Source organism: the organism of the source record quoted next, unplaced genomic scaffold (assembly GCF_019419815.1).
Source record: "Pyrus x bretschneideri cultivar Hongxiangsu unplaced genomic scaffold, Pyrus_bretschneideri_v1 Contig2, whole genome shotgun sequence".
In the NCBI taxonomy this organism is placed as follows: Eukaryota; Viridiplantae; Streptophyta; class Magnoliopsida; order Rosales; family Rosaceae; genus Pyrus; species Pyrus x bretschneideri.
In genome coordinates, this window is record NW_025999501.1 from 7166626 (window position 1) to 7179856 (window position 13231).

General features: G+C 36.8%; 2 protein-coding genes across 3 annotated transcripts; one reads left to right on the plus strand and one right to left on the minus strand.

Annotated features, from left to right (window-relative positions):
- LOC103952533 (vacuolar protein sorting-associated protein 60.1) lies at positions 1–3724 on the minus strand. Of its 2 annotated transcripts, none has more exons than XM_048582917.1 (8): positions 3440–3724; positions 3187–3341; positions 2642–2793; positions 1743–1836; positions 954–1025; positions 748–859; positions 340–500; positions 1–192 (listed from the first exon to the last, which is right to left on the minus strand). In XM_048582917.1, exons 2-8 carry the CDS (start codon positions 3253–3255, stop codon positions 136–138), a joined length of 717 nt encoding a protein of 238 aa, XP_048438874.1. In that variant the 5' UTR covers positions 3256–3341; positions 3440–3724; the 3' UTR covers positions 1–135. The 2 variants fall into 2 exon arrangements, with proteins under 2 accessions (XP_048438874.1, XP_048438875.1); XM_048582918.1 differs by having other exon boundaries at positions 1–189; positions 3440–3718.
- A 4698-nt stretch (positions 3725–8422) lies between these two features.
- LOC103952535 (crossover junction endonuclease EME1B-like) lies at positions 8423–13152 on the plus strand. The gene is made up of 12 exons (XM_009364134.3): positions 8423–8833; positions 9059–9214; positions 9370–9440; positions 10003–10179; positions 10253–10406; positions 10497–10606; positions 10856–11031; positions 11302–11365; positions 11489–11607; positions 11902–11991; positions 12293–12407; positions 12763–13152. Exons 1-12 carry the CDS (start codon positions 8545–8547, stop codon positions 12940–12942), a joined length of 1701 nt encoding a protein of 566 aa, XP_009362409.2. The 5' UTR covers positions 8423–8544; the 3' UTR covers positions 12943–13152.
- Positions 13153–13231: the final 79 nt, after the last annotated feature.

Genomic DNA, 13231 nt, shown 5'->3' on the forward strand with positions numbered 1-13231 from the left:
TTTCCAACCACAAAATACGTGAATTTGAACACTGCACAAATGAATATTCACTTCTGCACAATATGTTTGATACAAGGGTTGTTACTCCTCCATCCAGCTCTGTCCCGCATGCACAAAAGAAAGAGCAAATGAACCCTAACCGCGAAGTGTTGCCCGAGGGGCAGCCGGTAAACCCAATTCGTCCTCAGCCTGCCAGCATTGTATTTCAAAGAAGAATTAGCACAACAGAAAACAGTTATGTGGAGCATGCTGCCAATCCAGCGAACGGGTACCCTGAAGGAGACTTTCTAACCACAAGGAAAACATCCAATTCAGCAAACAAAATCAAGGCACATGTACCTGGGCATTGGATCTCCCAGCTGGAGCTGTTGCATGTCCTGTGGGTGCTGAAGGCAAGCGGAGCTCCGCATCCAAGTCCGGTTCAGCATCAGGTTGAAGATAGGAGGGAACTCCATCAGCTTCTGTTTCCATACCCATGTCTGCTTCTAGAGCATCCAGCTCTGCACACCAAATTGAGAATACGGTAAGACAATTAGAAACAGAACCATCAAGAACACAGAATCATATCAGCTTTGAATGTGACCAGAATAGATCTTAACAGTGCACGAGGTGAATAAGAAGGTTTCCCCTAGCCTATAGTCTAAAGATTGACAGTCCGAAATTGATCAGAAAGATTTCAGCCATGAATGAAATGTGAAGGCAGTATTTCCTTCAATAGTTGGGAACTTAAATGATTTCTAAGCTTACCACCCATAAGATCTTCCTCGTCAATGTTATCAGGAACACTATAGCTTCTACCAAGGGTCTCTTGAATTTCATTGCTCACATCCATCAGGTCCATCATTTCATCTTGCAAATTCTACAACAAACGAGTATTCACACGTTAGAAAGATAAGCTTTCAAAAGTAGCTAGTATGGAAGCAAGGGAACAAAAGTAGAACGAGACTACTGACATCAATATCTTGAATCTTCACAGTTTTCATCATCCCTTTGAGCTCCTTGTTTGCGGACTTCAGAGCTGTCATCTGTGTAAAATATATCAATGTTATATTCCAAACAAAAGTATTCTTACGGCAGAAAATATGCCTCCATGGCGTCTACATTTAGAATCCTAAATGGATACCAGGAATGAGCATAACGGAATCCAACTTATAAGAAAAAAACCCTCCCCATACACAAATGGTCCATCTCCTACCTCTCATGAGGTAGGCAGCCGGTTCCAATCAGGGTACAGAAAAAGCTCCACCTCAACAGCCTTGAACTATGCCCCTTGGGCCGCTACCAAGGAAAATCAACAATTTTAAGGTGAATTTAGTATATTCCCAGTGCAACCAAATTTGATGTAGAATACAGAACCTCTCCAGCATGCTGTAAATCAATAGTTAACCCTTTAATTTGAGCATCCTACCTATCTCTTCTTTTGTTTTTTTTGGTACTTGTTTTTTAGAGGAAAGAAGGCATCTAATCCATCTAAATACATGTCATAATTAAAACATACTGGGTACCTACCCCCAGCCCTTAGTGCTAAAGGTTTGGCTTCACTAATAAAATGAAAGCAGTTCGTCATACAATGTCATTTGTTATGTTGAGCTATGTCATTCAGTATTCTCGAATCCTCACATTTGAAAATCAAAACAATCCAACACATGGACGAACATTAAACGAACAGATCCTTATATGTCTATTTACTCAATACTAAACATATGACGTTTATCACAGAACGTAACAGCTTAGGACATTACCGTTTGCTGAGCATCTTTTATACCCTCTGAAGCAAAGGCAACTTGATCAAGGTTGAATGTCTGATTATATAGCATGTCCCGTTGTCCTTCATACCTGTCCAGAATCTTAACGAATTACATAAATCATCAAGGAAAAAAGGATAATGCAAATTGATTCATGTGGTATATTCACCCCATACCTTACAAGTTGCAAAAGATATCTCAATAATTCTAAATTCCAAAGAGAATGATCTCATAATTAGTGGAAATTTTAAAATGATATCATCATTGGTGAAAAAATTTAAAACTTAAATTTATTGTTATTATTATTTTTTTTTTTTTTTTTTGCAAATTTACCATCATGGCCTGCTAACATTGAAAAAAGGTATGTAATAGGCAGAAATGTCCTCACATGCAGATTGTAGCCTAAACCACTGGACATAATGAACCAATGATGCTATAACTGTTCATATTTGAAGGATTTCCTTTTCTCATTGAGGCTAAACCATGCAAAGACACCGTAAACTTATGCCTTTAGTTAGCTGCAGGACACTTCAGGATGTCTGAGTGTGTACACAAACTCATGCACGCCTACTTTGTATTCTATTTGACGTACTTCTAGCACTATTGTGCACCCATAAGTCGCTCCTCATGTTTTTTAAAAAACTTCCTTTTTTTATTTCAAAATTTTTATTTCAATCAACCACTTAAAGTTCACTCCCAAGTCCAACCGTTCTTAAGTCACAGAAATGTTTAATCATCGTCACTCCCAAGCTTTTTCCAAAGTCAAAATAAACCAATCTCAAAATCCTCGCAAATTTCATATGAATGAAGCAGAACAAAAGGGATACAGTAAATATGAGAAAAGATGAACCACCGAGGGAAGCAATAAGTTAGAAACATGGAAGGGGGGGACCTACATTCGTTTCTGCTTGAGAACCCTCATGGCTCGAGACTTGACTGCTTCTTGTGCAGGACCGGGCCTTGTCTTCTTGATTTGCTCTTTGTATCTATTCAGTTCAATATCAAGTTTTTTTATCTTTTCATCCACCGTTTCGCCCCTTTTATTGATCTGTTACACAATAATGTTTTACTTCTTCAACACTAGTAGCAGATAGAACACCCATCGTAACTACAAAGCTATGAATTCAACAATAGACAATACTTTCTCGGAAACAAAACTTCGCGTTTGGTTACAAAAACTATCGATTCTACAGCTAGTCATAATGATTCGACTAAATCTTCAAACTCATGATTATAGTAAAATCTACCCAATTTTTACTATTATTCGTTTCGGTTTAATTAAACCTAATCCTAGTAGAGCAATAAATTGAAATCCCCAATCCCCATTCCCAAAAAATTGGAACAAAAACAAGACGCTGATAATCCCGACTCTAATTAAATTAAGTGATACCCAACCCAACAATCAACCATCAATCACAAGAGTGAGAGGGAGGAAACAAACCCTATCGGAGGCATCGCCAACAGAAGGAGGGGGCTCTTTGTCTTTCTTGACACCGAAGACCCTTTTCATCTCTCTTCTCCTACTAAAACTTGCCCGCCCCGTCCGCCTTTGACCCGACCCGACGACGACGACTGATTCCACCAAAAGCACTTGAACTGAACACAAACAACACAGACAGACAGAGTAAGAGAGAGAGAGAGAGAGAGAGAGAGAGAGAGAGAATTTTCCAGATCCAGATCCAGATCGAACTTACCACGAAAATGGCAACTTTCTGGGAAACCAGACTTTCCCAAAAACCGAGAGGAGGACGAAGGGAGAAGAGACTTTGATTTGAATTGATGCGAATATCCACCAGTGGCCGTGCCCTAAAAACCAAATTAATTTTGGGATTTTTCGCGGTGGCTTACTGGCTCTCTTTCCTTCTGCAACACTCTGGAAAAACAAAACCCTTATACAACTCGGGTTGGATCAGCCCGAATCAGCCGAACTCTCCAAAACCCAATATTTAACCCGCTTTGTTGTGTTCTCAATCCTCTCATCTTACCTTTTTTTAAGGCTTATTTTGGTAATGCCTCGTCCAACTCAAACTTAATTTCATTGTATTTTCGCCAATATCGTCGCTTTACACTTTAAATCTCGATTTTGCTCCACTTTAGCTATAATCCGTCTCTATCATCCAAAGTAGTGTCAAATATGCTAATATGTAAATTGCACGGTTGCGTTTGGTACGTGGAAAGAAATTCATGAGAAATTATCTCCTATTTTTTTTCTTAGAGGAAGGGAAATGCAAAATTGTTTTCTCATATATTTCGTAACAATAGGAAAGTAAGTAGGAAAGATTTTTTTTGGATTCCCGTGGAGAAGGAAAATAAATACTAAAGGGTGAAGGGTAGGGATGGGTAACGGTTATGGCAAGCGGGTAACCGCGGTTATTTACCTATAACCATTTATGTTCATACCTGCATAACCGTTTACTCGTTGGATAATTATATAAACAATTATACTCATACCCATAACCATTTATAAACGGTTAACCATACTCATAACTGTGTATCCATTTAACCATAACCGTTTATCAATTTAACCATAACCATATACTCGTTTACCTGTTTTTGAACTCGTTTATCTTTTTTTTTACCCATTTACCCCTTTTTCACATGTCTACATGTTTTTTTTTAACAACTTGAAAATTACAAAAGAAAAATTTGTCGTAATTTTCGTTTTTTGACAATTAAACACTGTTATAGGTACATTTTAGCATGCATTTCCCTATTTTAATCATTTAAGTCCTCATACAATTCCAATAATTGAAATAATAGTTTACGAACGATATTTTTCTGATACACCCAAGCAAGTCTTTAATTATAATTCATATGATTACAAAGTAAAGCTTCTAAAAACAAAAAATAGTCATTATCTTGAATACGAGATGATTCAAAGCTCCAAATATTCCGAAACTAAACACTTTCGAACACTAATGTTTTAGCACGTTAATCACAAAGTCTCATCGATTTATTGTCACCAAAAAAAGCCTACAAAATAAATGAATTACATAGCATCCCAACAAGAATTTGATTTCCTAGAAGCAATATGATCACACACACACACCTACCTATAATGGATTCATTTGAATAGAGGCAAAAACCATGGAAATTATATTATAAGCATTCATAAACAAATAAATCAATAATCAATCAGATAAGTATGAAATCAGAAGGGTAAAACACACCTTGAGGGGCGAGGAGAGAGAGATGAACGACGAAGATGAGAGAGAGATGTGCGACGAGGAGAGAGAGATGAGCGGCGTAGATGAGAGAGAGGGCGGCGAAGATGAGAGAGGGGGCTGCAAGGAGAGATAGATGAACGGAGGAGATGAGAGAGAGGACAACGATGAGGGAGAGATGAGAGGGGGATGATGCGTTTGAGACTCTGAGTCTGGTGGAGAGATTGAAAATTTAGGGTTTTTATTTTTATTTTTTAAAAATTTTACATATATGAAATTAAATGGGTAAATAGATATCAGTTATAACCGCGAGTAATACCCATAACCGTCCATTTAAATTTCACGGATAAATGGTTATACCCATAACCGTAACCGTGAATTTTAAATGGGTGGGTAACCGCGGTTACCCAAACCTATGAGTATTTTGCCCATCCCTATTGGAAGGTTTCACTTTTCCCCTATTTTTCATAATGCAGGAAATCATTTCTCAAAAGGCTGGGGTTTTCAAACAGGGGAAAGAGCTAGGCGGCCACCTGGGTGGTCTTAGGTGGATTTGGTTTTTTTATTTTTTTATTTTATTAATTGTGTGCTTTTTTATTTTTTTAGTTTCATTATGTTATACTTATATAAATGGTGTACCTAATTTGCAAATGATGGATTGACTACAAGTTCATCAAATTGTGAAATGAATTGGAGAACTTTTGAGAGGATACATACAAAAAAGAAGAAGAAATAAACTAGATACAACAACTTCAAATAGTTTAGTCTATGTCTAATCAATGCAAGGATCATGAACAAGAACAACAACTTCAAATAGTTTAGTCTATGTCTAATCAATGCAAGGATCATGAACAAGAAGAATTTAGTCTATCATCTAAGAATACTCCTCATTATGATTATATGCTTACTATTTCTTAAATATTGAACTTGTTGGATGGATGTACTTTGTGTATTCTTCTACTTCTATTTTTGCATTATATCATTATTCTATTAACTAGATACAACAACTTTAAACAGTTTAGTCTATGTCTAATCCAATGGAAGGATCATGAACAAGAAGAATTTAGTCTATCATCTAAGAATACTCCTCACTATGATTATATGCTTACTATTTCTTAAACATTGAACTTGTTGGATGGATGTACTTTGTGTATTCTTCTACTTTTATTTTTGCATTTTATCATTATTTTATTATCCATATAAGTATAATTTTTTTTAGTGTAAATAGACACTTATTTATAAGATATATAATAAATTTACATAAACCAGCCTAAGCCTCTTAAGCGCCCACCTAGCCGCTTAGGAGCTAGACCTGCTGCCTGACTAACGCTTGACGTTTTTTAGAACCTTGCTTGTAAGAGAGAGGTCATAAGTTCAATTATCGCCAAAGGTGAATTTGAACTACATTATTATGGCTAACCCAGTGTGAGGTTTGGCTCACTCCTCGCCCTATTAGAGTAACTCCACCATTGCTTATTGCCTTGGGGATAAGCAACCCAATCCACTATCCTCCCTCCCTAAGACATTCTAGCCCACTCGGGCAATTGAATCCAAAGGTAGCCCGATGAAGAAGTCAGACAATAATCGCCTAGCCTAGCCCTGTGTAACATCCCACATCACCCAGGGGAGTGATCCTTAAATGTATATTCCCATCCCTACCTAGCACGAGACTTTTTGGGAACTCACGAGCAACTTCCTAGTGGGTCACCCATCATGGGATTGCTCTAGCCCCCTTCTCGCTTAACTTCGGAGTTCCTACGAAACCCGAAGCCAGTGAGCTCCCAAAAGGCCTCGGGCTAGGTAGGGATGATAATATACATTTAAGGATCACTCCCCTAGGTGATTGTGACATCCCACATCCCACATCACCCAGGGGAGTGATCCTTAAATGTATATTCTCATCCCTACCTAGCACGAGGCCTTTTGGGAGCTCACTGGCTTCGGGTTCCGTAGGAACTTCGAAGTTAAGCGAGAAGGGGGCTAGAGCAATCCCATGATGGGTGACCCACTGGGAAGTTGCTCGTAAGTTCCCAAAAACAAAACCGTGAGGGAATGGTAAGCCCAAAGCGGACAATATCGTGCTACGGTGGTGGAGCGGGCCGGGGAAGTGATCCGTCCCGGGCCGGGATGTGACACCCTGCCTATATGACGTAATGCTAACATCATGATGATGTCAGCCACAATTTAAATTATAAAAAACTAATTAGAAATATACAAACTTATAATTTTTTCTATAAATACTTAACCATGTTATTCCACTTTGTACATTTCAATATTTTCAAATACTTTCAACCAATCTTTTATTATTATTTGAAATTAAAAATAAAGTTATCTTTTATTATTTTAAAAAATACTAATATTTTAATATGAATTGCTAAGGCAATTTAGTTTAGGGGTACAGTTACACTTGGGTAGTTACTGTTCATTGCAGGCAATTATTCATTTAAGCGGATTGAGTTACTTATTGCTCAAGGAGCCTTCCTACACTGGAAGTGTTTTTAGTATAGATACTATCGTTTGTTAAAAAAAAAAAATACTACATATTTATAAGGCGGTGTTTAAGCAATTAACTCATTTTATCGTTGACAATCTTGTCACTCATGTCTCTCTAATGTCAGTCCTTCTATTTTAAGTTTTAACATATTTATCATGTTTCAAAAATGACCACCAATTTCCCAAGGGCGTGCACACACATCCTTTTATAGCCTTTAAACGAGAGAATTTTTAGTGTGTTCAACAGGAAGTGATACATCACATATAACTATGTAATTAGATGGCTATTTGAAAAAAAAATAAAAAAATTTCCAACACTTGTATAATAACATGTGGTGTACCGTCTGTATTCTGGACACCTTAAAAATTCTCCCATCTTTTGAAACTCTTAGACCTACTCCAATCCTTAAAGTAAAACTCAAACTTTAGGTTATAAACTTACTCCAACTCTTGGGGCAAATATGAATTAAAACTCAAAACTTATTTCTGGGTCAAATTTAGCCCACGATTTCCCATTGGATTAGTTGGGTTGGTCCATCATATATGTATATTTTTTTTTAATTTTATATTTATAAATTCATTGAATCCAACGATTAAGATATAATTTGATGAAATCCAACATTAAAAAAAAAAAAAAAATCTAACTGTCCAAATTTAAATTCAACAGCTAAAGTAATTAAATAAAAAATTCTTTTATATGTTTCATATTATTTCATAGTGTTTCACGAGTTTTATGTTGTCAGTTAGTGATTTTTCAATATTTGTCGGAATCTAAATAATTTTAGGTTAAAATGTTCATAAAATTAAATTAGGATAGTCTACATAATTTTTTTTTCCTTAAAAAGGTTACTTTAAGAAAAAAAAAAGAAGCTTAAATTCATTATTTAATAATTTGGGACTAAAATTTTAATCCAAAATGGTTGGAGAAAAAAATACTGTTTTTGGTTAAAACCTATATTTACTGAGTTAAAAAGTTTAGATTTTAACCAAGAGTAGGAGATGGTAAAAGAAAACCAGAAACAAGAGGGAAGACAGAATTGCCGCTTAAAATTTTGAAACGCAAATTGCCTTTTGTTGATCACTCACAGGAATCAAGAGTGCAGTGTCGTCGTTCTACTCTTCCCTCCCACTCCCAGTCGCAAATGTCGGAGCCTCAGCAGCCAATCGTCCTCTCCGACGAAGAAGAAGACCGAAATGCGCTCTCTTCAACCCCTCCATTTCAATCATTCCACCACTCTAAGAGACGCCGAACAGAACTCGTTCCATACCCGAATCCTCCTCCTCCTCCTCCTACCGTTCTCGTCCTCGACGACGACGACGATGGTCCCACCTCCTCCCGCTACTTGGTCCTCGATGAGTCTCCATGCACAAAAGCACCTTCGGACTTCCAAACCCAAACTAGGGTTTCACATTCCCAACACAAATTCTCCGGTTGGCTGTTTGATTTCTGTTTTTGTTTCAACTACGGTTTCCGTAACACTAATTGTGAAATTGCTTATTACTTGCCATGTTCATTTTGTTCGAAAATTACGTGTTTATGCATTCTCTGCTATGCTTTGGTTGGTTTGAATTATATTATGATTTTGTAGAATTGCATTTTCTTTGGCTAAACTTGGTTAAATTTGGTCATAGAGGCGTTGTTTTCTTTTCATTCAGGCACCGATGGATTGGTATGCTTGGAATCTGATGATGAGTGTGAAAGTGGTTGTGGAAGGGGAAGGGAGAAGGAGAATGAATCAGCTGCTGGTGTTTCTGGTGTGCTGAAGGACTTAGGTTGGATATCCGGATTTGACGAGTCCCCATGTTCTTTTGGTATGTTAAGGGTTGTATCTGTTAGTCCTGTGGTTATGGTTGGGTGTTCACTTTTGTTTATCAGTTTTGAATTAAAAAATTTTAATTGGAATGACTCAACTCCATGCAATATGTTTTCGCTCCTAACATAGACCCTTCAAACACATGTTTATCAGGACATGATGATCTACAACATGTTTCTGGGAGTTCTTCACAACCTATGGCTTTTCAAGAAGATATTGATCAGGTTTTTTATTTTATTAATTTTTTTTCTTCTGATGCTAGATGGCTATGGAGTAAGCCACACCTCAGGCTGCCATTTCTTATAACTGTATGATAGTTCAGAAACGTGATTCCTGTCAAAGTTTGTATATTAGGCACGACATTTTTCAGGATGTATGCAATACATGATTCCTAACTGAACTGATTCTGAAAAGTGAAGCCTGCGGTAAAATTACTTTGGCATGAAAATTGAGGCATAGTGCTAGGAGTAACGCCTGGTAAAACCTTGAAACGTGACTGATGAATTCCAGTTTTATGATTTGGATGTCAAAGTGAGCTGATGAAGATGTCCAGGTAGGACTGGTGAAAATTGGTTAAAAGAGTACAGATTGAAACGGAAGTTACAAGGGAAAAGTTCACTATACTTCAGTATTTCAACAAATGTATAACTTCATAAGAACAAATTTGTTCACATTTGTAGTCTAATGGCGGTACCATTATTTTAATTTTCTCATTGAATAAAAGTGTGCTGTTCAAAGCATGAAATTTGGTATTTATTCTAAAATTTAATACCATGACACGATCAGGTATTTGGTTATCCTGACAAAGAAAATAGAACGGATCAGACGAGAAACATTGTGAAACAGAGGAGAAAAACTAAAGCTAATTCTGAAAACGAAAATATTGCACAAGCAACGGACAAAAAGAAGATGGCGAAAGAGGAAAGGATACGCCAAAGAGAAGAAAAGAATAAAAAAGAGAAAGTAAGTTGTTCTTTATGATCTGTTCCTAATTATTTTTAACAGAAACAAGATGACTGATATATGTGAAAAACAGGAAGAGAAGCTGCAAAGAACATATCTGAAAGCTGAAGCAGCAAAAATAAAAAAACTTGAGAAAGAAAAGCAAAGGTGGGAAAAAGGAAAGTTTGCTTTAAAATCCATTGTGGCTGAGATTGATACGAAAGTATTGGAATTGGGGTCAGTTGGAGGTGTGGTCTTAATATTATTCCCCTTCTGTGTATGTATCTTGCATTAGTTCATATATTGTAGCCGAGAAGTTATTTGAATTTTTATGGTAGGAAGTCTGCTTACAAAGATTTCTGAAAGAGGGCTAACATACCGCATAACATCAAATCCAATTGAAAGATCAATTATCTGGACCATGACTGTTCCAGAACATATTTTACAGGTAATAAGTTTTTGGAATTGAAGAATAAATCATGATGTTGAAGGTTTATTGTGGGTGTGAATTGTGTGTGACTGGAGACTAGTTAGTAAAGGATCATGATAGGTGCATCTTCTTGGGTTGTATGCATAGCCAAATTAAACTAAATTTTTAAGGATTTCATGAACGTTGGCATCACTTGACTTACTTTACATCTTTGATGCATGCCTGGTGTAACCACTAACATATGCTAACCTCAATAACTGATTGCAGACTTCTCCTGAAGGAACAGAGGTTAAATACATATTACTGGTGTATGAAGCTGAAGAGTTTTGTAACCTTGTCATCAATGAATCTGTTTTGGACCATGTTTTAAGTGTTCGAAGTCGTTATCCAACTTATACAGTGTGTTATCTAACAAATAGGTTGATGGCTTATATTGATAAAAGGTGAGAAATTGATGAAGATCAATGTATCCTTGTGATGAAAAAAATAACCTTGCCATTTGACTGTATGAAATTGCAATAATTATGTATTGTGTGTGAAGTTTTTCTTGCTAGAGTATCAGTTTTTCCTTTTTAATTTTTGCTTTTGGCTTTTTCAAATTTACGGCTGGTGGTGAACCTGGAAACTACATTCTCTATTTTCCTTTCTACTATAAAAAAGCAGTTATTTGTTCGGTTTGTGCATACTCATCGTTGAATTGTTTACAATTTTAGGGAACAAGAAGTGTACAAGAACCCAACAAATCATAATGGCTGGAGACGCCCACCTGTTGAGGAGGTTGAACCAATAACACAAAATTCTTAGGATCGAGACACGTTAATGCTTTCCGGCGGTTCATACATGTCTTGCAGAATAGCAGTTCTTGGTTTTTTTAGTATCTTAACTTCTCTTTTTAACCAGGTGCTGGCAAAGTTGACCACTAATTTTATTAAAGTACATTCCAGGCTGTGCATAGATGAGGCTGAACTTGCTGAACATATTGTTGGTTTAACATGCAACTTGTCATCCTGCCAATTTAGGTATTTCACATGGCATCACTCAGTTTTTTATCTATTTATTCTTCTTTCTACAGCTAGCTTAAGAAACCAAAATTAATCAAGACACGAGAGCTTCCCAATTTAGTACTATCGGATGCATATATGTTCATAAAAACAGGAGATAGAACCCCAATGCGCTGCTCAAACTTGACCCTCTCTCGCACTGCATTCACTTCCAACCCCCTAACCATCGAAGTAGATGGACCTTCTGTCTATCTACATTTTTAATGTTAATTGGTCGATATTCTAATTCTACCTTTTGCTCTAAAAATGCAGAAAGAAGTTAACCAGACTGGATGTAAATGCTAATGAATCTCTTACCATTAAGGACTGCGTTGACAGGGATTTAATCAGAAAAAGCTCATGGTGAGTTGTTTGATGTCAACAGACAACATACAAAAGTAATGCAGAATGTTTAGGCAGCTCATATTCTTATCATCTCCTGTGGCCTTTACAACAGTGGTTCTAATTGATAATTTCATTTGATGCACTTTCTTGTTTCCGGGGTCAAATGGTTAGGATGATGGGTTCTAAACCAAGGATGCAATGCAATATTTGTAGATACTAGGAAAAAGATGTTGAACAACTGCATAAATGAAAATGATTTGTCTGATTTTATAACTTTATCATTTATCTAAGAGCATTTTATTTTGTACCTGACATTTAGGTTAAAAGCATTGGTGGCTATCCCGAAGGTACAGCCGCGATTTGCTATTGCTATATGGAAGAAGTACCCTACCATGAAACTTCTTTTGAGTGTTTACATGGACCCAAATATACCAGTAAGTATAAGATGCTGCAACCTGTCATGAAATATAAAAAGAACGTGTGTTGATTGAACTTGACATGGTCACTCTCCTCTTATTTACGTAACAGATTTGAACTGTTTCAGGAAAGTTAAATTTCAACTGGATGGGTTTTCTTTGTGCAATGCAGATAAAAAAAATGTCTGTCTAGTTAATGAGTGATATGTTTCCGTAAGTAGCAGAATGCATAATTCGCAGAGGCATACTTACATCCAGCAGCAAGCACATTGCTCATTGCTGTATTGAAGGCGGAATTCAAATTGTTTCTGCATATTCTATTTACTTTCGTTTTTCCCTACGTTTTCTTGGCTGCTAAGTATTGCAATGTCAGGTTTGCGAAAAGGAATTTCTGCTCAAGGACTTGATAACGGAGGGTTTACTCGGCGATGACAGAAGATTGGGTGAGGTTTGTTCCAGAAGAGTGTACAGAATACTTATGGCACAAAGTGGATCCATTAAAACTGATGATGCTGAGGACGGTGCTGATTTGTTCAGGCGTCAATTGACTTGAAAAAACTTCTCTCCGGATTTGTCTAGTACTTTTTGATCCTCCGGAGTCCGCCATGCCCATGATAATCCGGCCGCCATGATTTATTTTTGGTAAATGTTATATTTGGGGCCTTAAATAGTAGTTCTTCTTTATAGTATAAAAAGTAAAAAGATTCTTGGCTGTATAAAAAAAATGGTTAATTTCATATTTCCCACCTAAAGTTTTACAGTACTTTCACTTTGGTCAACTTTTTGAGTGTCAAAAAGGGGGAAAGACTTGTATTGCATGGGTCACTGCCATGGTCGCATTC

Bases quoted from the DNA above. Each gene is read 5' to 3' on its own strand.
- LOC103952533 (XM_048582917.1), bottom strand. From the start codon at position 3,255: ATGAAAAGGGTCTTCGGTGTCAAGAAAGACAAAGAGCCCCCTCCTTCT. The intron at 1,026-1,742 runs GTAATGTCCTAA...TATTTTACACAG, and splicing joins TAAAAGATGCTCAGCAAACG to ATGACAGCTCTGAAGTCCGC. The intron at 501-747 runs GTAAGCTTAGAA...TTTGGTGTGCAG, and splicing joins CGAGGAAGATCTTATGGGTG to AGCTGGATGCTCTAGAAGCA.
- LOC103952535 (XM_009364134.3), top strand. From the start codon at position 8,545: ATGTCGGAGCCTCAGCAGCCAATCGTCCTCTCCGACGAAGAAGAAGAC. The intron at 8,834-9,058 runs GTTGGCTGTTTG...CTTTTCATTCAG, and splicing joins TTCCCAACACAAATTCTCCG to GCACCGATGGATTGGTATGC. The intron at 10,407-10,496 runs GTGTGGTCTTAA...TTTTTATGGTAG, and splicing joins GGAATTGGGGTCAGTTGGAG to GAAGTCTGCTTACAAAGATT.